Source organism: Tenebrio molitor, chromosome 1 (genome assembly GCF_963966145.1).
Source record: "Tenebrio molitor chromosome 1, icTenMoli1.1, whole genome shotgun sequence".
In the NCBI taxonomy this organism is placed as follows: Eukaryota; Metazoa; Arthropoda; class Insecta; order Coleoptera; family Tenebrionidae; genus Tenebrio; species Tenebrio molitor.
Genome location: NC_091046.1, coordinates 3062825 through 3090504, shown reverse-complemented (window position 1 = coordinate 3090504; position 27680 = coordinate 3062825). Strand labels below are relative to the sequence as shown.

Here is a 27680-nt window from a genome sequence, read left to right as displayed (position 1 = left end):
GTATCTTGCAATCTGAGCTTTTGGTATTTTGTGTTGCATAACATTAAATTTTCGCTGGAACTCTACGGTGAATAACCCTGTAGTTTAATCCAACACCAAAAGATGTTGAAGAAGTCACATTGAGTTTGCTACCGAAGAAATCTAGAAATGACTTCAATAACTGGAAATAAGAAAATGATGTTTCTGGGATAAGCGAAGACATGCTGTTGGTTGGGTTACTTCTTTAACGCCAAAAAAAAAGAGTTGTTGTAATTTTAATTCTAATTTTATGTATGTATGTATGTATTACATTTTTTGATGTTCAATAAACTGTTCAATTCTCTCTAAACTGTTTAATTTTATGGTTTCATAAGTCCACTAGTGTTTTATAGACCTCATTATATGTATATTCAAAATCGGCCTTATTATGACTTCATAATAAACAGGATAAAAAAAAAAATACACCTTTTTTTTCTTTTTTGTTGTTTAGGTTTTGAGATCTTATGAAGCCAAATGGTCTAAAGGTTGTGCCTTTAAGATTCTTATCTTAATGTTAAGCCTCAAACTCAATAAGACAATCGTCGTTTTGCAAACATTTTTCTTCTTTTCCAGTGTTGAAAATTCAACATTGGCTTTCTTTTATCGTTTCTTGTTGGCTGTAAATTGTGGTTCGTTATTTTTCATCATGACGATGTTTCTTCATTGGTTCACGATTCCAAGAAAATTTGAGATACTAAAATTTCCATTCACCTCAGTTTAGTAGATGTTACTTATTCTATTGGGCTTTGCGAAAATGAAAAAAAAAAGTCCAAGACAAATTACAATTTCTCATTCTTCTCTTGGTACTCTCTTTGTATCTTCCTTGGCAATATCTACATGCCTCGGAGCGTTTGTCATCCTCTAAACGGGACTCGGTTAACTTAACATATTACCTCCGCAAGCAACAATAATTTACGCCACTTCTTCGAAACTCAAATAACGCTTTGTCACGTCCTAATTGTTCCCTTTACAAATTGACCAAGTTAATGAGATTCCAAATAAGAAATCATCCATATATTATCGATAAAAATCATCCTTCCATTCCGACTCGAATCAATTAATACCATCAACCTCTCAATTGGTACCTTCCTGCAGCTAATTCCGATATAGATTTAAGAGCTCCTCGGAGATAATTATTGCCCACGGCCCAAACATCTTAAGATCTCGACTAGAACCTGGTGCTTGCCACAACAGACACCGACGAGATTTAGAGTGTCGTTCCCGGCGCTTCCTCCAACATGATCACGCGTGTTGCGCAATCAGATCCTTTTTTTAGGGAAGCGTGCTCTGTCGGGCGTCCCTCACGGGTCCACCGCAGGTCCTCTTTTTCCGCGTCGGCGAACGTTCAATCGCCTCCCTTCACGCTCCGCTCCACTAAATCACCGTGTTATGACGGCAAACAATCCCAGCCGTCGATATCGGGCAATTTGCGTCGCCCGAACTCGCCTAATTGCGATTTATTAGCCGCGACGGGTGAACGCGCGTCCCAAATACATGACAGACCGATAAAAATATACAAATTGTATAATGTTAATGAATGTGCGAGGCGAAGAGGACGCCAACGCGCGGCCCCAGAGTATATCGTAGAACGTATGCATATGCATGCACGACTCCTGCCCACCGGTCTAACTGTTCACCGGTACAATGCAACGCGAGTGGGCTCTCTCGTATGAATTACTTTCGCTACTGCGGCGTTATGAATGAAAAATGTGCCAACGACCGAGGTGTGCTGGTCGCGCCGGCACTCGGGATGTGCAGCAGGTTGCACCGACGGCGGAGGTGGGCGGCCCTGTTGGGCAACCGTCACCGTTACTCCGTTCGGGCCGCTTCCCACGGTCGGAATTTTTCCGCGCTCGTTTTCCGGAGCGAGGTAAAAGGCGCTCCGGTGCAAAAGCGCAAACCAAACGGACCCACGAACGCCCCACGGCCAAACAAATAATCGCGTTCGTCCGATTTTTGCCCCGCTTCACGACCGAACGGCCGTATTTGGTGATGCACGCGCCTCTGCGGAAGATCGCGTACTTGTATCGCGGCTTTCGCGATCGCGAATAGGGGAAAAAACTCCGGAAACGACGACTTTCGTGCGGGTGCGGCCACCGACAAATCCGGACAGATGCGGACGGTGCGAGATGGTACCAGTTGTGCCATAATTGAATGTTAAATTATAGTTATCGTGACGTGTTGCTCCGCACTTGCGGCCGAAACCAATTACCAACTCTTATCAAATTATCACCAGTATCTCTCTTTGCGATCGCGATCGTCCGAAGAGAAGATCGCGGCGATTCGCTGCACCGACCCGAAACAAACCAACAGCGAATAGGTCCGGTCAAATTACTGAGGGGATCAACAATGGACAACATCTTCCTCGGAGGAAGGAAATGAACGCAAACTCGTTCTCTTGTGATTCTTGATTGTTCGCCACTTTTTTGCGTCCAAGTGGTCTTCCTGAGATCCATAAATTAGATATTCCTACAAGACCTGTTCCAACTCACTTAAGAATGCTGGCACTAGTGGCTTTTGGTCTCGTTCCTCTTGATCTGGACCTGTGTCCACTAGATCTGTATCTAGTGCGCTCTTGGTCTTGGTTCGACGCTCTTTCTGCGTTTTCTGGATCTACCTTGCCTTGTGGTCTTCGCCCAAAATCGACTCGTCGACGCAAACAGAGTTTCGCGGCCGGTAACACCGGCAGCTAACTCGATTAGCAAACCCCGACGGTCGTCGGAAGGATTCCGGCAATTTTTCCATCAGCAGCAGAACGAGGTGAGAACAGCAGCGACCCAGAACACGAATGCCGTGCAAAAAACGTTTCCAAGTGGCACACGAGGCGGAAAGCTTGGCAAGCTCCTCCATCATGGGAATTATTGAGCTGTCGGTCGGTAGTTAAGAGCGGCTCTCATCTATGCAAATTAACGAATTGACAAATAGATGTCATTCGGCTGCAACGAGTGTTTATCCTGGCGTTTCGGCGTAGGCGGCTGTGATTACCTCGGGGAAACATTAATCATTGTTCGCATACCATCCTCGCGGCTTCCTATGTGATTATTCATAATAAATAGGAGCGTGCTGGTCGCATCGGCGACCTAAATAATCTCGATTTTGACGTGTACGCGAGATTCTGCTTTTAATCTCGACGAGGGACGCACTTGAATGTTGATGAACCCGGGACCACACGTGCGGTGAGGTCTTCGATGGACGTTTTTGCATCTTCCAGTACCGAAACGACTCGCGCCGAGGCGGTTCTCGTCTTGATGAACTTTTTGCAACGAGAAATTGCATTTTACACCGACTTTGTTTCCATATTATAATTAGATGTCAATTAGAGCCAGATGCATATTTATGACGCGACCCGTTATCGTGGCTTTGGGGTGTTTGCTTGCATTACAGAGTAAGATTTGCATGTCTTTACGCGGCGAGATTTCCATTTATTCCCGATTAATCTGATCAGTTACGTAATCCTTGCGGTTTGTCAATAAATAATCAAGAACGTTAACAACATCGAGGACCAATCGAAATAATTAATTGGCGGTTGCTGACACCTCCAGGTGTCGCAGGTTATTCGATGCCGAAACCGTGGATTCCGATTCGTTTTGGACTTACCGCTCTTGACGGAGTCCTTGTCGTCCTCGTCGTCGCTGTCGATGTGCGGTATCGAACCGGCGAACTCGAACATCGGACTAGTTTGTATGGAGGAGTCCCTCTTGAGGACGGGACTGTCTGGCAACCTACACGAACACTGACAGGCACAAGACATCACATCGTCTTCCCGCCTGTCCAAAGGCAAATACTGAAGACACTGGGGACAAGGAAAAGTCAGATCGTCGAGGGGCACCCTCTCGATGGCGCGCTCGACCGACACCAGCAGGTTCTGGAGCAACTCGGGCAGCTCGGCGCCGTCGTAGTCGTCGTAGGAGGTCAGCTCCAAGTCGGCGACGGAACGCAGGTTCGAACACATTATGTCGTCCAGATTGGCGAGCGGATCCTTGAATTCGGCTACGGTGTGGCAGCGGATCAGGGAATGTTGACGCCAGATCAGGGCCAGCTCGAGGCCGGGGGCGCTGCGACTCCTAACGCACAAGTAGCAGTCGCTGTTCCTCACCGCGGACGGGTCGAGAGGGCCCAGGTGGATCGCTACACCGGAAGGACCCAGGCACAGGGGCCATCCTAGAGGCGCGGAGCCGTCCTCGGGGGTTTTGCACTGCAACAAAAAACAAAATTCAATCACATCGCTTCTCGTGGAGTGGTTGCGCACCCCAGGAGTCCGCATCTGGCCCACTACTGTTTCCGCGTTTCGGAAACACGTTGTTTACATTCATATTACTCAAGATTACGCAAGATTTATTATTATTTCTTCAACCCCTCGGCAATACCGAACGTATGGTCCCCGGGCAACCATGTTTGTCCAAGACCCTGCGAATTATCGTACGCCATCTCAAAGTGCAAAACCACCAGCGCCCCTGCAGGATTACCGCCAAGCCCTCGAACACGTCCATAATGGTTTAATTTATCCCCCGTAATCCGCTTTGGATTCTTGCGTAAATTACGCAAATGCACGTTGCAGAGGGAGAGATTTATGGCGTTCGGTGAATGGAACAGACCATGGGGCAACAACTTGCTCCGGCTCGCGTAATTAGCGACGATACACTTGTCGCAACGACAACTCCCGTCTCTCGGTTGTCGCTCCTGTCCCGTCGAAATTTTTGCCTTTTGCCATTATCGCAATGGTGGAATTATTCCGCGCCGAGCGTGCATAAAATTACATGAAATTTATTATCATTCGCCTCGTGTACGCTCATTTATAAAGATGAAGTGTGTCATGAACCAAATTCCTCGATGTTGTAATTCCGAGCCGAGCTCCTGTTCCAACATGGCACAGAGCGGTTGGATGCACGACGGCCAGGATTCCAGCTCCAACAATGTGCACGTGCACGACGGAATAGTGCAAAACCTGGACCAGATGATGGAAAAATTGAGCAACCGAAAAGAAGGCGGAATGCGTAAACAGGAAATTCGTATTTCACTCTTAGCATTTAATTTTCCGCGATTTGTGTCGTCGACGCACAACGACTCCTCTATCTGGAGGCGGCACTAAAATGGCAGATAAAAATTTATTAAGGCCACACGCTCGCCATTCCGCTCATGAACGACATGGGCATTTTCTCGACTGATGCAATTTTCGGTGGAAAAGTACTCGCCCGATCGGTCGGAGAGTAATCCCGGTCGATCGAAGTAATTAAAGCAATCGGTTGTGAAACTGGCACGAGCACAAGAAATCCGACACCGACGCCATGTGTTCAATTAGGGAAAAGAAGAACAGACGGCGTGTCGGGGCGTTTTCTGCACGAGGAACTGCTTGAAATCACAGGTTAAGGTTCAAACATGCGAGCGGATGACCTCTTGTTGGACACAATCAATTTAACCACTTAAGCGTCCGCACCATACGACACTTATTAATTTACGTTCCCGTATTTATCGCTTAAATTAATTTATGGACGGATGTTTAAAGCGCTTCTTTTATGACACTGATGGTGTCAAGATAAATGCCATAATAGAAGTACTTACTTTCAAATAGCGAGGCCGTTAAATTTTATGACCGTTCGTGCGCCATTATTGACTCAGTTTCTTGTCTTTACAGAGAAATCTCTCCAAACCAATCGAGATTTTCAAAAATGCAAAGTCTCCAAGCAAGAAGCTTCAATTAGCAGCGGCGCGGTATTCCATTTGGTGGTGGTAGTACTCTCGGTACCGACAACTCGAATGAAGATAATTCCATGTGTGGTAAATAACCTGCTGTCAGGTCTGACACCGAAGTTTGGGAATTCATTCCAAAAGAGATGAGTTTAATTTGGTACTGTCCGTACCTGTGACCTGTTAATTAAGCTCGCTCCCCGCCGAAGCTTTCCGCTCCGGGACGGAAATTTGAATAATTTACTTTCGTCGAGGGTCCCGCTCAGTGGGTCAAGTCGAGTCTGGCGAACGGCATTCCTGCCGCTTCCAAAATTTTGCGAGTTGATCTCGTCCCAGCCGTTGACATCTCTACGTCGAAGTCGACTCCCGGATGGAATTCCTGATCGGTCGGTTTCCGCATTGTGCCCAGAACCGGTAAACCGACAGCTGTTGCCTCCGCGCTTATTCGGCGATTTCGATGCCGGGTCAAGAAAGTGATTTCCATCATTTCGAGCGAAGACGTCTCTTGAGCACTTTCGTGTCGCTCTCGACGATATCCGAAGAGGCATTTTCTACGGTGCAACAAAAGTGGGGCAAGGTTATTATTAACCTGGAAACGCTAATTCGAATGAAATTTGTTGTTTCGCCATTAAACGAGGCTAATTATTTAATAACGATATGTGCTGCGGGACCGCCTTCCGACTCTATTAGCGTCTCGAAGAGCGACTTTGTTGCGCGGAGGGAGGGCGGATGGTTTCGTCTTTACGAGGTAATGATAAGCAATTTTAGCGGAATAATTGGACGCTTTGCCATTTTATTGGTAACTTTATGGACGGAGCGACTGGAATCGGCGCTCGCCGCCGGGGAAAGAGCCCGATCACCGGAAAAATCCTTATTAGCGATTTTACGGATTAGTCGAGGTGGTGCTCGGAACTAGACCAAGCAACAATCTTGCTCCGGAAATAAAAAAGGATGATCTCGTCTAATGGCGCTTCTCCAAGTGACCACGACAACTCCAAGGCTAACAAAGAAACAATCAACATTAACAGAAAAGAAGAGACCACGTTGAAAGGATGGGAGATGAAAGATTAGGGAAGAAAGTGCAAACACAGAAACCAGACACAAAACGACTCCCAGGAAGACCACATAAACGTACGATCGTTGGAAGGCATCATCACAAGGACAGAGGCAATGGAACAAGCAGAGCTAAGCCCTAACGTAAGAAAAAGATTGTTCTCCTGTGGAGAATACAATTCCGACGAGGACTCCAAGAAGTTGGAGCTTTTACGATTCCATTTCTTGTTGTCGCTCGCCCTGTAGGTACGTCTTCCTACTCTCGTGCAGTCCGTTGCTGAGTCTCACAAAGTGTACGTAGCTCCCGACTTAGTCCTTTTTCTTCTGGTGAACAATCGGACCGTCCGAGCCCACCGGCGCTTCTCCGCGGCGCATTCTTCAGCTGTCATAACATTTCCCCGACAAGTTGAGAATTCCAGATCGTCGATTAGATACCGGCGTGGTCGAGTCGCGGTTGTACGTACACGTCTGAGAATTTGCATTATTCAATACAGATGTCGATGACAGATAGACCGGAGTACCGCGAAGACCTAACGACTGTTGCTGCTGCTGCATGAAGAACCGACCCATCACTCGCCCTCCGGAAAACGTAAATCTCGCGGACGCGAACGCCTTCATTTCGCGCGATCGTTGACGTTCGACGAACGAACCCTCCACCGCTTCGACGATCTTTATGGGTATGGGTGCGATTTTTCCCCGATGCACGCACAACTTGTTATTGCCGTTTGACGTATCGCCACAGAACGTTGGGTGTTTGTTGTGTAATTTATTACGACATTATCTCACCTCCATTCCGCACTCGGACCCACCACGTCGAAGGTCCCGGTGCTGTACCACCTTGCGGAAGGTCAGGGACGGCATTGTTCGAGCGTGTGCTGGAAACAAAGACCGGCCGGTCGCGATCAACCCCGCCGAGGTCGTCGTCGTTATTAATCTCTTCGGTGGAGAGTTTCGACGGGAGATGTGGCCATCGGTCAATGTTGGGACCGACGGTGCGGCGTGTCTTGGGCCATCGATCAAAACGGTCAAGACGGCGGCTCCTGCTTCACCCCGGGTCGACGCCGAGACGGGTTCTTCGCCTACCACCTAAACTTCTCTCTCGCGGTTAGTCCCGCAAGGCGCCACTTTGGGCCCCACGTTTTCGCATTAATTCTCGTACTCTCGGGCTGTCGTGCGTAATTACACCTTTGGACTCCTTAATGACCGGTGAAAATCGCAGAAATATTTAGGCTTCCATTTTAAATAACGCAATTACGCCACAATTATCACCAAATTGACACAATTAATTCACCATAGCCTACTTCCCTTCCGAGTCGCGTGCCCAAATTAAAGACAAATGAACATCCATGCAACACTTTCTTTTCCGCACGATTTCCCCTCCTCTCTGATAGAAAAAAAAACTCCTAGTCCCCCGACATCACGCCAACATCGTCGACTCAAAAAAAACCTCACGGAACAATGGGAAGACCCAATTATTGCCAAAGTAACTGTTCATTATTTTCAACTGATCGTCTGTCATCGGTCCATCATTGTGCACGCATTGTCCCCATTAACGACCATTAGATTTAATAAATTAACTGTCACCCCACAATAAATTTGAACGATGTACGTTTCCCGGGTGTTATCAATCACGAATTTTTTTGGACACCGGGTACAATGTAATCGTTACGACACAGGTAAGCCCCGTGAGAGCGGCCATCTGTCCCCCCCTAGGAAATCGCGTGTTATCGATGGGGGTGATGGGGTTTATGTTCTATTGTCATGTAATCGGCTCATCTCGAGATAATTATGTTTTGCGTTGGATTTTTTTCGCGAGGGGGCGATGATTTTGTAACTGATTGAGCGTCCATTGTGCAGAGCAAGTCGGGCGAGTTGAGTGTCGGTCCGGTTCAACAAGATGGAGCTCCGGCACACGCGAAACATTTGTTCGCGGGATGGACGTTTGGCTCCGGGTGTATAATCCGAGTCAGCTTTCTTCAAATGTGCGCATCGACATATCATGACTGAAAACAATAAGTCTGCACATTATCGACTCACGATCGAAAAATTTCACCTTGTGATTGTAAAAACTCATTCGGCCGCCCGATTTTCAATCTAGGACGGGATACGCTCCAGGCTCAGCGTTCGTTTTCACTTCTATGATTGATATTTGTTCGGTTCGGACCCGCCGAAAACGCAATACGAAAATCGAATTCGATCGACGATCGATCGTCGCGAACAATGTGTTCGATGATGCCCCGAGGATGGTAATTAAGTCATATTAAATCATGAATGACCGTTGAGTCATTACGGAAGTGCATATTTATTGGTAATTTCCTGCCGTAAAGCTTCTTCAGTTTCACTGTTTTGCTCCTTTGACAATTTAATGAAGATAATAACGCAATTCCGAAGAGCAACCTTGCGAGGAGAGACGAAAGCCAAAGATGACTCCGGTGCGGAGAGAGTGCGACCGATTTCTGGATTTCTGGTGTTCGTGTCGCTGATGACGTCCAGGTCGTTGACGAAACGCGTTGGCAACGGTCCGACGGTACTTTTTGATCGTTTCGCATTTTACGGTGTCAGCGTTTCGAGTGTCGGAGTCGCAATTTCATCTGGTGAAGTAAAATTTACAATCGGAACCAAATATAGCGCGAACGGCACACAATCCGACATTGTGCTCGACACAAAGCCCATTTAATTATCGTCGTACTTTCTAAAATTACCGTCGAAAAAAAAAATGTGTGTGCGAGCACCATATACGTTGTCCATGCAGATGCCGCGCGGTTCTGGTCAATAGATTCCTCCGCAGATATGGGACACGTCCCGGCACGCAAAAAATCCAACTTTCTAGGTCTCTCTCTCGGCAAGAAGTTATATCGCTCGCTACTCCTACAACTCGTTTTTGCCGTTCGTTCTCCGACTCGATCAGATTTCATTAAATCACTTCGCATTCGCAGATGTTTATCCCGCGATTATTAAGTCTCATTAACGACCGCCTCGACAGGCTAATTGCTCGCAAGAATCGACAATCGGAGTGTTGAATTGAGACGAGAGCGATTAATCGAGTCGGGCGAGGGAGCGGCGACGATTCGGGTGCGCGAGCGAGGCTAATTGCGGTGCATTGTTTCGGTCTCAAAGTGCACTAATTGCGGACGCCGCCGCCGACCAAAGAACGGGAACGCAAATTAAGCGGACGATTCCGTGCATAGCTTCTTGAGCGACCACTTAATAAATTTCCGCAACATTGCAGTCGTTAACGCAAGAAGAGGCCGCATTATGGTCCGTCGGCTCGTTCCAACGGAGCGAAATTGCGTCTCGAACATCTTGCGGATGTTAACGGAGCGAAATCGTTTCCGAAAAGCTCTCACGCCGACCCGGAAGGACTGGAACGAGTCGAGGAACGCTGAAGGGGACTCGCGGATTAACGCGTACGAGGACTCGCGGATTAACGCGTACGAGCACTCGCGGATTAACGCGTATGAATGTGCGTGCGACTACTTCAGTGGCGCACAAAAAAAAAGCTGCGAGAGTGGAAAGAAAGGACGAAGGAACGTCGCGTTCAAAGACGCGATATCTGGCCTCGGCATCCTGGCCGATTTATCAAGACCCTGTCATCCACACCGTTCATGAAGAATTTCAACATGATCATCGCTCAGGATCGTAACTCCGTAATGAACGCGTAAGCCGTCAAATCCGAAAGACGGTGGGAGTTGATGGCCCTCCTTGGGGCACCCCTCGTCCGCCAGCGTTACGTAATCCGAAATTAACGACGTGTTAATTCGTGTTGGAAAGGCGTTTTTAAGACCACAAACCCGACTAATTGAAACGTCAACTCGACATTAACGTTTCGTAATAGAAAGCGAACTCGAAAATTGACAGAACACCTTGAACGTGACTTTGTGTGCGCTCTCCATTCTCGCGGCCGAATCCGAGGGCCCCCTCGGACCGAAAGCGCCACGTTGGGCGCCCACGCGCCGATTCACACCTCGAACGGGTGCAAATGTGCGCGGAGATCGTGGGAAAATTCCCTTTTACACGAAACCAGGAGAAAAAAACGGACGGCGTCGGACGTATTGTGCGACGAAGAAAGCGCTCCGAGCTTTCCCTATTTGGAACGGTTGATTTAATTATGAAGCTCTGTTGGAAAAATTCGGAGTGCTCTTGGTGCACCGAAACGGTAAAAAATTACGTTCACGTTAATTAGGTGGTTTCCGGGACTCGCTAATTGGTTTTCTCTCAGCTGATGACCCCGTCGACGAATAAATAAATTAAGCCCGGCCGGGCAATAAGTTCGCGCATAAAACCATACAGAGGGAGTCGATAATTTATTCGATGATACGTCGTCGGCGAGTCGTCTGCTGTTTTATGGCTTCATAACACGCCTCTTCCCAGAGAGAGCCTCGAGACCTCACCGGTCCAGAAGTCCTTTCAAATCGAGGAATGCGCATCCTGTGTGACAAATCTAAGAAAAATACTGTGACTCGGAGCGAGAGAATCCACATTTTTTGGAGAAACTGGAAAATTTTTGGGAACTTTTCAAAACAAAACTTTGAAAAAGAAGTTTTTCGAGATGTACGATATGGCAAAACATCATGCAGAAAACAGTGTTGGAAAAGGAACGATAATTGGAACGCTCCCGATAAATCGGGCCTTCAAATAAATATACATATATTTAGAGTAGGCGTAGGCGACATTCTAATTCTGTTAACAGAGTGAAGTTACACAGGTTACATAGTAAGCTTTTTCCCAATTTCATATTGTCATATTCCGTGGAGGGGGTATAGGGAGAATGCACTACAAAAATTAAAAATATTTTCTAACCTAATTTTATTTCGTTAAAATGTCAGACGTTTCTTGTGTCATTCTCTACGCTGGAAAAATGTTGCAAACAATTGAATTTCCATAGGTTGCTCTAAATATAAATTTATTTGAGCCCGTTATCTTTCAGACTTTGTGACAAAACTTCTGAGACCACTTTGAGCTTCCTGGTGGGGGCTCGCTTCGTGTGCGTCAGACTTAACGGCGCAAAAATAAAGTATGTTTTACACCGTGATTTTTGACGTCCGCTAACGTGGGAAAACGCAACGCATTTGCATAAATATGATACATACGGCAGGCTTCACGGTTCTAACACATTCCGATTTTTGCGAGATCCAACCCATTAGAGTCGAAATGAATAACTTCCTTTATGCTCGTGGAAACGTCGTAAAATTCTCTTTTCTCATGAAGTGTGCGGCCATCGAAAAAACCGTCGACCTAACAGTACCCGGCGTTGGCGAGTGCGAAATCCTCGCAGGATAATTAATTCCGTCGATCGACGTTGTCTTTGTCGAGATGTCTGAAATTCGATCGACGGGAACGGTGATCGTCGACGTTTTCTGCCGTCGAGAACGATCCAGATCTGTGAAATTCTGCCGTTCGATCAATCACGTCTTCGTTATCTTTTGCGTAATGCCGGCGAATAGGGAATAAATCATGAAACTAGAAAGGAGGAAAATTGTCTTGGCACACTTGTTACATTTTTTCAACGGTTTTGACATTTCTGAGGTAACTCGAAGATTATCGGTGTGGAAGAAAGTGATCGGAAAACTAATTAGTGGTGGAATAAGGTGCAAAAATGGCTTTGTTTTCATCAACGTCACCAGTTGTTGCTGCATTTTATCTTTCTCAACTAACAAGCGACAGAGATTAGTTCCTTCATGGTAGGCAAGATTTACCGGCAACTTATTTTTTCAAACTGAGACGTCAACGCTAAAACGATACTACTCAAAGTAATTATCTTTCTCAACTTATGATCGATGTCAAAATAAAAAAAATATATCTTTTCTCACTGCACTCTATTTTTGGTGCTGTTAATAGATTCTTTTGTGTAGGTTTCCATTGGTTCATAACATGTCCCAACAAAAATTAATGAAGAGATTAAACTCACAAAAATGTTTCAGATTTGTTTGTATCTTTCTCATGTTAATATTTCTTTTCTATTGTTTGGAGCGGTCGAGAATTGGGCTCTCCGGGCGCCTTGCCGGAAGAGGGACCCACGTTGGGCGCCATTATGTTACCACTGGCTCTTTAGAGCGGTCGAGGAATTGGGTTCTCCGGCTGCCTTGCCGGAAGAGGGACTCACGTTGGGCGCCAAAATGTCACCGGCGTCGGTGGCGTTTCTTCCCCGGTGACCTAGCTGCCCAGGGCGACTGACGTCCTGGTCCCCCAGCTTCATCGTTCCGAAGAAACGCCGCCGACGTCATTGAGGACCACCGACGCCGATGACACTATAAATATTCTAAAAGATGTCATTACAACTTTGTATCGTTCAGCGCTTCCAAAGTATCTAATATTTCTTTCGTTATCTCTTCACACCTCCGAATTCATTCGACTTGGCAAAGAATGACGAGAGTCTTATCTTTGGAAAAAAGATTATTTTCAGCATTTTATTACCACGCCAAGAACACGGAAGTGAACTTAACGGTTCGGTTGTGGATTATCTTTTACGAGAGCGATTAAAGGCGGTGGAACAATCGACGAAATTAGAACATGGCTCCGTGGTCGACTCCCGAAAAATAAAATCTCCGGTGTCGATTCAAAACCGTTCACTTTGAGTCCGAAAGCTCTTTCCTGGTTCGCTTCCACAACCGTATTCCCGGAAACAAAGCTCGACTCGATTACGAAAGCCCTCTGGATACGTTCGCATTTATGGCAGTCGCTTCTGATTGTGTAGCGTCGTATGGGCCATAAATCCTTCTAAATTTCTGCAATCCGGCCAATTCTTAATAGAGCTGTCACGAGAGTTTCAGGTCAATCAATACAAGGCGAAGGAGGACGAGGCAAATTGCAACAAAAGACAAAGCAACGAACCGTAACGTCCACAATAGACGCACGCGATTGTTTCGCGTTAATCCGTCCAATAAAGTTTTCATCCCCGAGACGGGACAGGTCCGTACCGGGGGAAGCACCCCCGTGGGGGTCGACCGTTTTCGCCACAATCGCACACCTGCATCTGGGACGCACGGACAGAATTATTATCCTTTTATCCGTTTTTCGCGGACGCGAGTTGGATTAATGGACGAGGAATGGAGAGTGGAAAATAATTACCTGAGGATTTTTCAGGCTCGAGGGTGTCACACATACGCACACACGAACCGGCCGCGATCTCGGCAGAAGCGGTCGCATTCTTATTTCAAGCGATAACATCTCCTCCCAACAGGTGTTAAATTCCGTTCGGTCTGTTTTAAATAATGGGATCTGTCGCCGATACGGCGATCATTTTTCTCGACTTCCCGGTTTATCCCGTCGTAATTCAAAGGCCTAATTGCGGTGGATGAAGACCGTGCGAATCGGCCGCGATCGTTTCCTCGATCGCTCGTTCGTGAGTTATAGGTTCGGGATTCTTGACGGGATTAATTACTAGATGAGTAATACCAGGTGTCGAGAGGACTGGGATCGGCACCGTTTAACCTGCTATCAAAGGCTGAGAAGCAAGAAATTTCGCGTGGAAACTAGCACCATCCTGTTGAAAAACAGAAATTTCCAATTTGATCCATCCTGACCATCACAATGCGTTCTAGTGTTTTTAGAACCACCATCTGGACCATCCGGCTCCTCATTTATGGTAAAATCAACGTTTTTCTGTCGGAAAGTTCTAGGCAATTTTTTTTTCTTCGACAATCTACTTTGAAGGTTGTCTTTCTAATGGTCTACGCCCACACTTCAAAGCTACCGCTTACTTCCTCTACATCTTCATTCTTAGACAACGATCGCTCTATTCCACGTAAAAGCTTCGACGATAATCTAACACCTTAGATGACGACCCATCAAAAATCAATTGGTGTTAATTAGTCGAAGTCTCGGCGGACAACGGTCGATTTCCGGCCAAATATGGCGGCGGAATTTTTTTCGCCATCTTGCTCGGAACCCCAAATTACCATCTTCCAACAGTCCAACATGAATAATTCAATTTTATTAATAACTCGACTCGTTAACGTCATGAATAACAGCTCCTAAAGGCAACGGTCGTCTCGCCGTAACACAACAAAGAAGAAGACACGGACCTTGACTGGGCAAAGCTCTAAATTTTATGGTCCATGACACCGTGACTCATGCCGAAGTTTCGGTCATCGTCGACGTAACTCTTTCTCTTCGCGCAGACAACAATCATGAAGCATTTCGATCCGATCGAAGATCGGGAATTAATTAGGAGAAATGGTGATCCAGCACAGATTTCTTCGGTGGATCGGGCACGTGGTCACCACCAACAAGTCTTCGGTCAAACGAAAGATCAATTACCGAGCAAGCGGAGTAAGTACGCTGCTTTCTTCTCAGAGTCAGTTTCGGGCGTGAGATTCCCGATCGACGTTTCGACGCGACTCGCTCGCTCTTCAGGTCCCTTCATCAGGGAGTCGGTTGTGTAACACGTGTTATGCAAAGGAGACGGAAGGGATTTACATATTTACGCACACGGTCGAAAGTGTATCGTCGTAATTAAACGGATAAATATGTCGAAGAGCGGCCATCATCGCGGGATAATGGAGTACGAGTACGTACACGTCTAGTTTTTGATCGAGTGCAGAGCAAACACGCTGGGACTCGTACGCCCATGCATTAAAACAAACATGGCGGTCAAGGTCGATGTCGGTTTCACAAAAGGAACTCACTTGGAGAGTTGGAGGTGCCAAAACGAGTGCATCCTGATATGGCGGGTCCTTGCGGTACACCCGGAGGACGGGCGGGGGCGGTTCGCTTCGGATCCGGTTCCGTAGGGCACAATTTGTGATCGTCCACGAATAAAGGTCGATGGGCACCGCTGATTATCACATAACGAGGAAGTGGTCGACGTGAAATCATCGCAAGAAATCTATTCTCCTAATAAGCCAATTTAACGTTGAGAATTTTTCTTTTGCCCATATCTGGCTGGGAAGTCGCCGCTATGTGGGTCAGAACGGCCATCAAAATATTACCAATGGCAATCTCCAATCGAAAAAAAATCTTTCCCTTTCTTTCTTTTAATGTCAACAATTAAACGGAATTTCTATTGACCTGACCTCGGACGTGAGTGAAGTGATCGACTGTCAATCAGCATTGACAGTCATTGTGGCCGGGTATTTGCATACAATGGTCCCGGAAAAATCCGGAAACGCGTCGTCTCGCCGGAATCGGGTCGAAAACGAGCGTGCCGGTGGCGGTTTTCGTTTTTTCTTCGGGTCCACGAGCGACAGAGGGAAAGCAATTTCGTTATTATTAGTATCACTTATTAAAATCTCGGTGATAAATTTTAGCACGCCACGGTGGCCCCGGGGCCGCGATCTTCCCGTCTCGGCCCTGATTAATTCGTCGAAACTGATCGGTGCTTTTTTCTTCTTCTTCTCCCTCCTCTCCGTCAATTTCGGACCGGCGTATCTGTCCGGAATCGCCGTTTATAAAATTAATTGCCGATAAAGCGTCCCGCGAGTCACGACGTAGCCCATGTTTGGGCCATTATCTGGGACAATTACCGAGTGAAAACTGTGTCGCGGCGCATTCCGAATCCGAATGAATTTTTTTCGTGTGCGCCTCCAAGAGGGAAAACGCGACACGGAATCGCCGAAGAGGCTCCCTTCTCGACTGCGACATCTCGCCGACACGAATTTCTCTCGAGATTTGTCGCCGCGTCTCGGGTGCGGGTGGACAACGATCGCAATTAGTCGGTCCGATGATCGATGGCCCCGCCCGATCCGGATCCATAAATCAAAACGGACCGACCGTTGAGCCGGACTCTTCAATCAGCACTCGATCGCGAATCTTATAATCCTATGCAAATTAAAATTGGATGATTTACGATCTAAAAGTCGTCCGCCGAAGCTGCGACTTTTTTCTCGCCGCCGTGACTAATAGCGCCCGTTGATTATCATGGTAATAAGTGCACGGTTTATTACCGGCGGGTTCGGCCGGTGAATTATGGCCGCCGTTTCGTCGGAACGAAGTTTATTGTTATTGGCGTCGGGAATTTATCGCAACGAGAGAAAAAAGTCGCGACACGAACAGGTGCGACCCGATCCGCATGCCATCCCGATTAAAATAGCCGCCGCGATAGCGATCCCGTCGTTATGGAGAACGTCGTTAAACTCGAAAAAGTGAAACTGCAAGGGGCGATTGCGATCGCGCCATCGGCCACAAGTCGCGGCGACTCGCAGCTCTCGAGAGCTCCCTCCCTCGCCGATTTAATTGGCCGAAATCGGTTTTTAATTAATTTTTTTGCGTCGTTAAGAGGCGGAAGCGGCCACAACAGCCGAGCACTTCCACGAGAATAAGTGGCGTGTGAAGAAGCCGAACCATTCGGTTTCGCCGCTTAATAAAAATTTGGGAGATAATTAGTGAACCGACCGTGTGTCCGATGGGACACTGAAACTATCTCTCGATCAGCGACTGCTTCCGCCGCCGCCGCCGCCGCCGAACGTGCGAAAATATCGGCCCCCGTCCGTAACGGCGGTTCGACCGGACAGCTATCGATACTTTTTTTACATAACAACTTTCTATTGTTCACTTTTTCACGACCGACAGACAAGGTCAAGGGAAATTGCTCGTTAGGTGCATGCGTAAACCTGAACGCTTTGATTGATTTCGATTTGCTCCTAATTTACGACCGCCGCAACAATAATGCCATTTTTTAAAACGAATTTGACGCATGTCTCTTTCTTGCGACCTGATTTTTGCCAGCCGAGCCCACTCCGACAGTCATCCATCAAGTCGGCTCTCGCTGCGACATCCCGCTCTCGGACACTTCTCGCGCGACAAATCTCGGGTGGATCGACCGGACACTTCTCGGGCGACAAATCTCGCGTGGATCGACCGACTCGGCATCCAATAGCGTTCGCGTTTGACACCTGATATCTTAAGTGGCGCCGTAAAGAGCCTCCCCTGCATTTTTCACGTGCCTCGCTAAGTAACTGGGATTTTATTGGTCGACGAAACCATAATTTTCAAATAAATTACAACGTCAAATGGCAACATATTAACGCTAAATATTGCATTGGCGTTCCTCGGGGCGTTGATATTTATGAGATTTTAATGAATGAAATAGTACACGCCTCGAGTATTATTATCTTATTATCGACGTCATTCTCCACGTTAAATGGTTGAAAAATGACGACAGTAAGAACGGCCAGTTCCGCAAACGTAAGTCGGTAAAGGTACGTTACGTTGGAACTGGACCGGCGAAAATCGACTGGGAGATTTCGTCCAGATTCGTGAGTTTTTTTAGAAATTCTGTCAAACTCGTCGACTATCGCGGACTTATTTTTTATCCGGCCTACATAAAGCAGGAAATGAAGATGGTGTCGATACCGTAAAAAATACGTTCGTAATTGGCTGTCAATAATTTTAACAATTCCAGAGGTGGGGGATGACCAAAAATGGCGTTGGGGACGTAGATAATGTAGATAAGACTAATGCTTAATTTTATCACAACGAGAAAGCAGAAGACGGGAGAGAAAACAGTTGAAAAAAAATATACATACATATATGAAGATGAAGAGACATCACTAGATTAGATCTGAAAGAAAGCGATTTTCGGCCTAGAGGTGAACAAGACAGTGATGAATAAGTTGAAATAAATAAAACGTGAGCGATTCATGAAAAATCATTTTTAACCACAAACAAGAGGAAAGAATTGAAAGTGGGCTGAGAAAACAAATTACAAGACGAAAAAAACTACAGCTTCTGCAGCGCGGTTAAAAAATAGAAATATTGAATATTGACAGGTATTGATGAATTTTCAATTTTTTTGTTATGGAGGAGAGTGCATAGTCAAGTTCAGGAAAAAATATGAAAGGAGAAAAAACGAAACACATGAAGTTCTCTTCGATGCTTAAAAGTGACGGGGCATTTTGCAAACCACGCTGCATAAACATAAATAACATACTTTAATCACGATGCTTCCTTGTTTTAAAATCGATAAGGAATAATCACGTTACATAATCACAAAAGCATTCTTTTAAATAAATCAACTTACATAAGAGCAAAGAATGAATCTTTGATCGTGCCAAGTTGTCCAAACTTCTTTTCCAAATAATTAATTAATAAATTGAATACAAGACCGTCATTTGGAATAACTCCGAACTGCTAATGACATACTGTGATTTTCTACTTGAAGAAATCATATTTTTTAAAATCCCATCCCAATGTCTTTATCCCATTCCTCAAATAGCCATCGAATGCGCCTCTTAACTTCTCTGGGGAAAATCCTCTGCCACCAAGGATTTTTTTGAGATTTCGGATGAGATAAAAATCATACGGAACCAAATCAGGCAATGAGGTGGATGTGGTCGACATGCATCGAATAGACAAAACTAACTCTGCCGTCTTTGGTGGTGCAAAATCAGCATGCTTTGATTATTTTGACTGCCGTTTTGTTTCTGAGGTACAATAGTTCATTCGAGCTTCATTAGTTGATACAAATATAGATTAAAAAAATATGTACTATAGTACCCTTAAAATGGACCGAACAGCCTTTTTGCGTTAGAATAGATATGTTTTTATTTCAAGGCACTTTTTGTTCTTTACACGACGAGCTTCCTGACAAACTGTTTCAAATGATCCTGGTATTTTGCTATTTTCGATAAAGCTGTCACTATAATTCAAATTAAATTGGCAAACACATCCACGGCTCATTAAATAGCCCTGAAGGCTATCGCTTTTTAGAAATGTCCGCGACGTGAAATCAAGACGACATTTACTATGTGAATGAAATATTGATAAATCTGAGATTTTCCGTTCGATCAACTTCTGTTCTCTTGCGCAATCAGATCGAATTAATTGCGTTTCTTGCGCACGTCGCGTTTAAAAACAAAATAGGTACAATTGATATTACACATCACGGGAAAAAAATCTACTCGGGGTCTCCACGAACAAATAAAAACGAGCAGCAAATTCAAATACGTACGGTACATTACATAATCCGAAAGGCATATTAATTCCATTACGTTAGAAATGCCCGAGAGGACACAACATAAATATTAGCGCTCTTTGTGCGCGAAAGAGAATATAATTAATGGCAAATCTGAGCTTGTCCAAAGATTAAAGTTACTTTGTTATTCCAGTGGCGTAACAATAACAAGTTGCGCAATTCCCAGTTCTCGGACATTCCATTCAAGCGACGACAAAAAATCAAATGGGTAGACGCAGCCGACAAAAGTCGCAAGGTGCATTGTACGATCCGAACGGCATTCGGTCGAAAAATGTGTCCCTTTGTGCGGACGTCTAACGTTAATTCGTAAAGAAAACACCGAGACTGGTGCGGAGTGTTCCTGGAAGGAACGCGAGCACAAAACGTTTATCTTCCTATTACAACCGCTATGTGCTTTTGCTCGATCTCCGGGCGATAAATCATGTGAAATTTCCATATTCCGATGTTGGCAATCTGTGGCAAATTAAAATTTCAAATGGCTAACTGTAAACACAATACGCCGATGCCGCTCTGACACAGATAAAATCAATCCGACACCATTAACGTGTAATTAACAAAGCCGATCGGATAAATCATCGTCGAGGCGATCCGATCGACCGGAAACGGCGAATTTCGCCGTGCAAGGCCGGAAAAGTCGAGGTCGGAGGCGCACCACGCGGAAAAAAGGCCCGCTACGAAGGTTTTCCAAACGACGAGAACCCACCTGACTCCTTCCTTCCATGTGGGTGTTCCGCACCGAGCCCTCGGGTACAGAGCCCGACATTACCGACTCCGGTTTTATGTTCGTAACAAAACAGCTGGTGAATAGTGTTGGTAATTGTTAAATCCAATCGGTGTTTTATGAGCGGTGCTTATCTAGTTATGTGTCGTAAAACGCACAATGGACATTTAGACTCGTTTACGTGATGCCGGTGATTTTTCCTGGGCGGAATTGCGCCCAGGAGACGCCCTCCAGATATCGAGGAGATTACGTCTCAGACCGTCCCAGAACTGCACCACCTGGAGCTGCAGAATCGCGACCGTCGATCAAATTTTTGCTCTTTCTTGTGCAGTTCGCATTGTGAACGTTTCGCTCCACTAATTCGGTTTTTTTGGCAGTGAAAGTCTGATTATTATGCGATCGATTATCAATTATGTCGGAAACGGACGCCTTTGAGGTCGTTCCGGCCCGAAGTGTTTGGGTGCTCAGGTTCTTGTGCACAATGCGTTTAATTACGGCCAATTTCGCAACACTTTCCACACAATTTATCATCGACTTGATTGATAAAACAATCAGGAGCAGCGCTGCTAACCGATAGATTCGGCTCAGGGCGAGATACTTTAATTGAATTTTTTTCTGAATTGTTAGAAGTAAGATTTAATTAGTTTGCACTTTCGTTAATTCGGGAGTTAATTTCCCCGAAAAAGTGAGAGTTAATTGGCTACAGGAAACGCATAAGGCGCGTTACGTAAGCCGAAAGGCATCCCAACAAACGACGAAGTCTGACACAAAATGCCGTCCACTCTTGGCGTTCAACGTGGTCGTCGGTTTCTGTCTGCTGATGCAAATCCAAAATCATTTTTTCAAAAAATTTCAAATCCATAAAAATTCACTCGATTTACGGAAACTGTATACATATTTCTTGAAAAAAGAAAATCAAAAGATTCGGATGAACAAATTGACAACTAGAAGTTTCTCTAATGAAGACCAAATCAAGGAGTTTCTCCACTGAAGACCAAACCACGAAGTTTTTCGAATGCAGACCAAACCATTTGATGAAAAAGAACTTTACAAGAGCTTCTCATCTTTTGAGCAAATTGGTAAAAAATTAAATCCAGAACCAAAATCATCGCCCAATTCCCATAGTAGAAGATCATTTGAATATTTCAAAAGGGTCCTTTTACACCTTGGATCAAAAATTCTCGAACTAAAGGAAGAAAGAGCAAAATGTCGACCGTGCGACCCCATTTTGGCAATCAAGAATAGAAAATGACAGAAGTTCACTTATTCGTTCATACTAAAAACGTTCCTCGCGCGTTTATAGTGAGGAAAAGTGTAAGGTTCGTTATATATCCGAAAGGCATTCAGTTTTGGTTTCTCTTGGTGACTTCTCATCGCGAACGGATCTGTTGGAGGCAAATATCAAATCTTTCAGGACCGCTTCCCGGTTTGACATTTCGCCTTCGTTTCCATAAAATATTCTTCCGCAACTTTGAAAATGGCGTTCGAAATTCTGCGCTCACGAACTTTTACGAAACGCTTCAAATTCGCAGTTCGGTAAAATCGGAACGCGCCTCAGACATGATACAATTTAGGACTAAAGTGTGTCACGTGGTCAAATCGTGCCGGAGCCGCTATTGTAAATCGCCGCTGAATTATGGGATTGTGGTGGTTAATCGTTGCTTTCCATAACGTCTCACTTTTGTGCATGCATGAGTCTCGGCGAAAAACCCATCGCCGCGCTGCTAATAACTGTGCCCCGGCACCAGCACACCCAGCACTAATAACATTTCATTAAAAGAGCATTTTGATATCGTCATTATTAAAGAGGTTGCAAGAGCGTGCGGTCACGCCGCCGTTGATCTTTATTGGCGAACGGCGGACGAGGGGGCGGGCGAGCAGGTGGAGGATCGTGGCCGTCGTGGTGGTGTTTCTTAACGAACGGCGACTTTCTACTGAATTTTGAAGACGGCAACAAATCGATCCGATTAATCAACGGACGTCCTTTTTCGCCGCTCATTAGCCGTTATTGATGGCGGCGAGGAGCTCGAAACGCGGGAATCGATGAAAGTAAGCGCGCTACTAATTGATCTAATTTGTTACCTGACCCTGGGGCCCGTTCAGACTGGCTCACCTGAAAAAGAAACGCACGATTAGACAAATACCAACAAAGGAACGACGAAAAATGGGACCGAACGAGGTGGGCGCAGCGCCGATATTGTACTACTCCTAAAAGAATGGGTCGTCTAAGCGTTGTCTGTGGGACTCCGCTCGATTCGCACCTTTCCATTATCCGCCTTTTTTCGCTCGGATAAAAGTCAAAGTCGTTACATCACAGACGTAATTATTGTCAGATTTAATATAATTCTGTGTTGGTGTGGAACGCCTAATTAACATTTTCCATTTCATTCAGTACTCGACGGTTCTGTCTTTCTCTCGCGGCTGTTCTAAAAATAAACCGGCCTTGATCCGAACTCTTGATCACATGAATGAAAATGATTCAGACGGCAAGAATTCGAATATTTGATCGGATCAGTTGCGTAAGGAGTAGGAGTACTCCCAGGATCGGTGCCGGTACTGCTGGTGGAGGAAGGAACCACCCGAGCACCTGAGTACTACTCCAACGACAGATTTAAACATGCCCGTTGACAACTTGACACGACCAAGAACGGCCAAAAATTTTGGTGGTGGTCAAAGTTTCGATCCGGGAATCGGAAGATTATGGTTCTGCAGACTTTAGACCGCCATCAGTTCCAAAAACAGTTACAAAACGTAGACGCCAAGGAACAATCGAGTAATCACTTCCGGCTGTCTGGCTTCATGGCAAATAGCCCCATCGAGATGCTACCAGCGCGTCGGTAACACAATAACGCAATAAATATGGCCTACCAGCTGGACGTACTGTTGAAAACAGTAATTAGTATGTGGGTGAGGCCCTCTCTTCTTTCGAGTTAAAACCCCATTGTTTCTCCATTTTACAAACCGCGAGCAATTCCTCCGAGTCGGCACGATCAAAAAAAAAATATATCTGTACGCCCGACAAGCCATACCTTAATTAATAAGACACTAATTGCCACTTGATGCGATTAAGAAATTGGCAGGTATATGCGTCATGAATATGCATTCTTGCAGTAATCTAACACCCATTGTGCTTCATAAAACGGGCAGTCATTCAAGGCGGAAAAAATAAACGAACGGGTACCTTTCACTGGGCGAACCGTTTTATCAAGACCATCAGATACGTTACCCACTGGGTGAACGATAATTAAGCAATTACCTACAGATATCGAATGCAATAAATATCGAGCAAGTGTAAACGTTGTACGTGTTCTTGTGAAGCGGCGTCCTCGCTTCTCGACCACTCACCCACGGTGCAATCACCCGACAATGCGACACACTGCAGCGAGATGGTGCACCCTAAAATGCACTTTCCTCCACAGGCAACGTCTTTACTTCGAAACGGTTTTTGTGTTACAAAATTTTCAACCGAACAACTTTTACTCGTTGCAAACGAGTTTTGTTGCATTTTCGTTCGATCACCAGCTTTTTTATTATATTAATCATTTTTATATGTTCGAACGCAGAACGATTGCGAACTGGCAAACTAAAATAACAACTTTTACTCGATCAGGAACAGGATTAACGCGCTGTTTTTTCCTGTGCGACGATTTAACTCTCGAAATGGAAATTTATGGGTTGCAGGAAGACGCACGGGCCAGAAAAAGTAAAGTTATCGAGTCGACCACTCCGGGAAGGTCTCGAGTCCTGCGACCGAAAGCTTCCGATTGTCCGATTTCCTGTTTGGCCGGATTCAGAATAATTTGTAGTTTGGGGGCGCGCGTTATCCTGCTGTGGTTAATTTTCTTGCATGTCTGATTTAGCGATCGAAATCTCTAGCGGAGAACCTGCGAAACGACGACGTTCCCCTCGTTTTCCCATCGCATAAATCCTAGGACATTATCATTTCTTCTTCGATTTATTAACGAGCCGCTAATCTGCTCACCTTGTCGAGATGCGAATGTTTAATTCCTTAAGAGGATAAAATGATCCGGTAGTCATAAATTAATACCGACAAGTAATTACACTGTGTACTTATTTTAATCTCGTTGATAATTACACAATCACACAAACACCACAAAGAGCAATATTAATGACGACGATTACAACGTTTTAATTGCGAATAATTGTGGGATTCGAGTTACCGATTTTACTTTATAATTATCGTCGTCACAACATCCGCATCCTCGACGCAGCATGAACTTCATTACCCAAGACGAAAAGTGAGAGATCGGGTAGGAAAAAAAACATCGACTTTCATTTGCAGTTTTCGATGATTTTTCGTTAGCGCTTCCTGCAAATTATTCCGAAATTTTGCAACAGACAACGAAGTCACGAACGTGAGATTTCGTGATGGAAATAATTTCCTTTCAGAAAATTGTCCTCTAATAATGCAGATTATGTCTGTCGACACTTCCGAATTCCGACCGGAAAACTTGCCACGGTTTCAAATGCAACAGTTATTTGAATATCAAGGATGCGAAATCGTACTTTGACGAACCGAAAGAAAAATTGTCGTCAAGGCCGCTTTGCGGCCGAGACAAGACAATCTCGAGGTCGTCAAAGGATTTCGTAGCCAAGGTGTACACAACATTTTGTGTGCAACCCAAAAATTTGTAATTATAAAATGAACAAGTAAAATTTCCTTCACTGTCAATAAAAATAAAGTCGGCCTACATGTCGCCATGTCGCTATGGAAGCGACATAAATAAAACAATTCATTTTGAGAAAAATTGCAAAAATGTCCGAAGAAAATTACGATGCTTCAGTTCCGTGTACTCATCCAGAGTTAAAAAAATATTATAAATCGTGCAGTGTCGCATTTGAAACCTGAAAAATCGAAACGGCAATATGAAAAATGTTACAGTGACTTTGAGACTGATGTAACAAGAAGAATGTGAAAACCGTGTCGGATAATATTGTACTGGTTTACCTATTTATTGGAATTTATTTATTGTGGAAGGTAAATGTTAAGTTCTGTTATGCTAGGTTGTATCATCTGCTCCTTTTTAGGTTGTTTTAATCGTGGAAATATCAGGAGTCGTGCAAAGACACAAATAAACCAAAATGTCTGCAATTTTATTGATGTCCCAACTTTGCAAAGGTCATTTGAAAACATGAAGCGAAGAGTAACATTATGTTTGGAAGCTGAAGGCAGACATTTCGAACATTTTGTAAAGAATACGATTGGAGCTCCTCATGTATGACCCTTTCCTTTTTCACAATGTTTGAGTTAGTAATAAAGTTAATCTTCCTCCTGGAAACAATAGTTGTTCTTCGATGTCATCGATAAATATTATATTTACCAAAATTCGATCGTATTGAAGTCATTTACGGCGTAACTTTTTGTCTTTTTGACTTCAGATAGAGACAGTAGAGAGCCCCAAAAACATAACCTCCTTAGATTTGTAAACAAGCGATGTGCTCACCGTTGGATAAAGGCGCGGGAGTTTTAAATCTCATTGTTTCATTCTGTGGTTTCATTGCACTAGGTGAGGAAATTCTTTTACAACCGACAGGTCACACATAATTCACTGCTTTATGAAAATCAAGATTTTAATGTTCTCAAAATTACTGAAATTTTTTTTCGATTTCACGGTAGTAGGAAACGATATTTGGAACGACTTATGTAGGTTTTTGTATAGTACTAATACTTTTATGAGGGTTGGAACGGTTGGGACAGTCCTTTGCTGTCGGTCATCATAAATTACTCACATTATTGAAGGTGCAGAAATGGGCCATATTTAAACATATCTTACTTCGACACAGTTGATTTTGGATTTTCAGTCACTTCTGCAGTTTTTTTCAAGGCCTGTGGTTCACCATCGGTTTTTAATTTGTTGTCTATCCTCAAAATAAAAAAATCCAATAATCCATTTGTTATGGAAAGTCAAAATTTCTGGTACACATTACAAAATTTCGAGTAAGGACCATGAAGCTACAAACGTTGGGAGCGTGCCGAAGCGACCGAAATCAGGTAATATTTTTACGGACAAGCCATAAACCAATGGAAGAGGCTTATTTTATAATGAGTTCCAAATATCGTTTCCTACTACATATTATACATACATAGATACCTAACAAATTGCTTCCAAAAGAACACGATTACTTATCTTGTTTTTTAAATTTTCTAATCCAAAAGTGGTACTGTTTCAAAAACATTGTGTACAGCAAGATAAAGACTATCAAATTATCTTTTAGATTCGAAAGAACAAATAGTAAAATAGACTTTTCCAAAAAACCATAGCGTTGTATCAGAAACAACTGCGACTTCGTCTCTTGTGAAGGAGTGAATTAGACAAGCTCGGGTGTTTCTCTATTCGTCGATTTTTTCCGGACAAATGACAACAATTTCACTGTCATTATTTCGTCTTGATCGAACGAAAACCACGTCCTTGAGCCGAGGCCGTTGCATTTTACTGAATCAAATCGTTTCTTCGATCACAAATTCTCATCGTCCAACGGAGCAAAAGCTGTTCCGGACGCTAGGTGACAAGTGTTTTCTACTCTTTTTCTTCGGCGAGCGGTGACTCATTCTTCACTCGCACACCGGAAACTTGAACTTGAACACTACGTGCCGAGTGTTTTATTTTCGCATCAGGAATGTCGTCGTTACGAAATCCCAAGATTTCCAATTTTGTCCTCCCTCCCCTGCACCACGCACGCGCGCTCGAACAGATGACACCTTTTTATTCAGAAATGACACAATTCTGTCAACAGAAGAGTTTACAGTTTATCGCGATAATTATCGACTAACCGAATGCGACATTAAAACCTCTCGAGATCAAAACGGAACGTCTCAAGACGCAGTCACCAGTGGCGTAGCAAATTTTTTTAGCTAATGGTCAAGGGTTTTCGGGTGCGGTCTTGTGTTTTCTGCATGTTCACTTGTGTAACTGGGGGCCAAAAATGCAACAAAAATAAATACTGCCGCCCGTTAATTACGAAAAACGACCGAATCCGAAACGTTTAATACCGTCACATTCTCGAGCCGTGATGAATAATGCATCTGGTTATTGAATGAATCAGTACTCGAAGTCGAAGAAGAATGTAAAGTACTCCAGACGGGAAGAATGCGCCCGAACTGGTCCATTCGATGGCTGGAAATATACGAGCTGCTGCTGGTCGGACAGGTGACAGAACTGCAATGCACATATTTCGCGAATACCGACACCGCGAATCGTCCTCTTCTTCTTTGTTGGTCTCTAGAGAGTTTCGTTGTTATTTTTGTTCGGCCGATGAATAAACCAATAG

The 27680-nt window shown here is 44.8% G+C and overlaps 2 protein-coding genes across 7 annotated transcripts in view; both read right to left on the bottom strand.

Annotated features, from left to right (window-relative positions):
• The window catches only part of LOC138136240 (cyclic GMP-AMP synthase-like receptor), a 200949-nt gene that overhangs the window by 11958 nt on the left and 161311 nt on the right, over window positions 1-27680 (bottom strand). The gene's annotated exons all lie outside the window — the stretch shown is intronic.
• LOC138136209 (puratrophin-1-like) overlaps window positions 1-27680 on the bottom strand; it is a 215879-nt gene that overhangs the window by 31113 nt on the left and 157086 nt on the right. For all 6 annotated transcript variants that reach the window (XM_069055271.1, XM_069055282.1, XM_069055299.1 and 3 more), the window contains one exon: window positions 3616-4213. In XM_069055271.1, the coding sequence (XP_068911372.1) occupies window positions 3616-4213 (598 nt within the window). The remainder of the gene's footprint in view (window positions 1-3615; window positions 4214-27680) is intronic.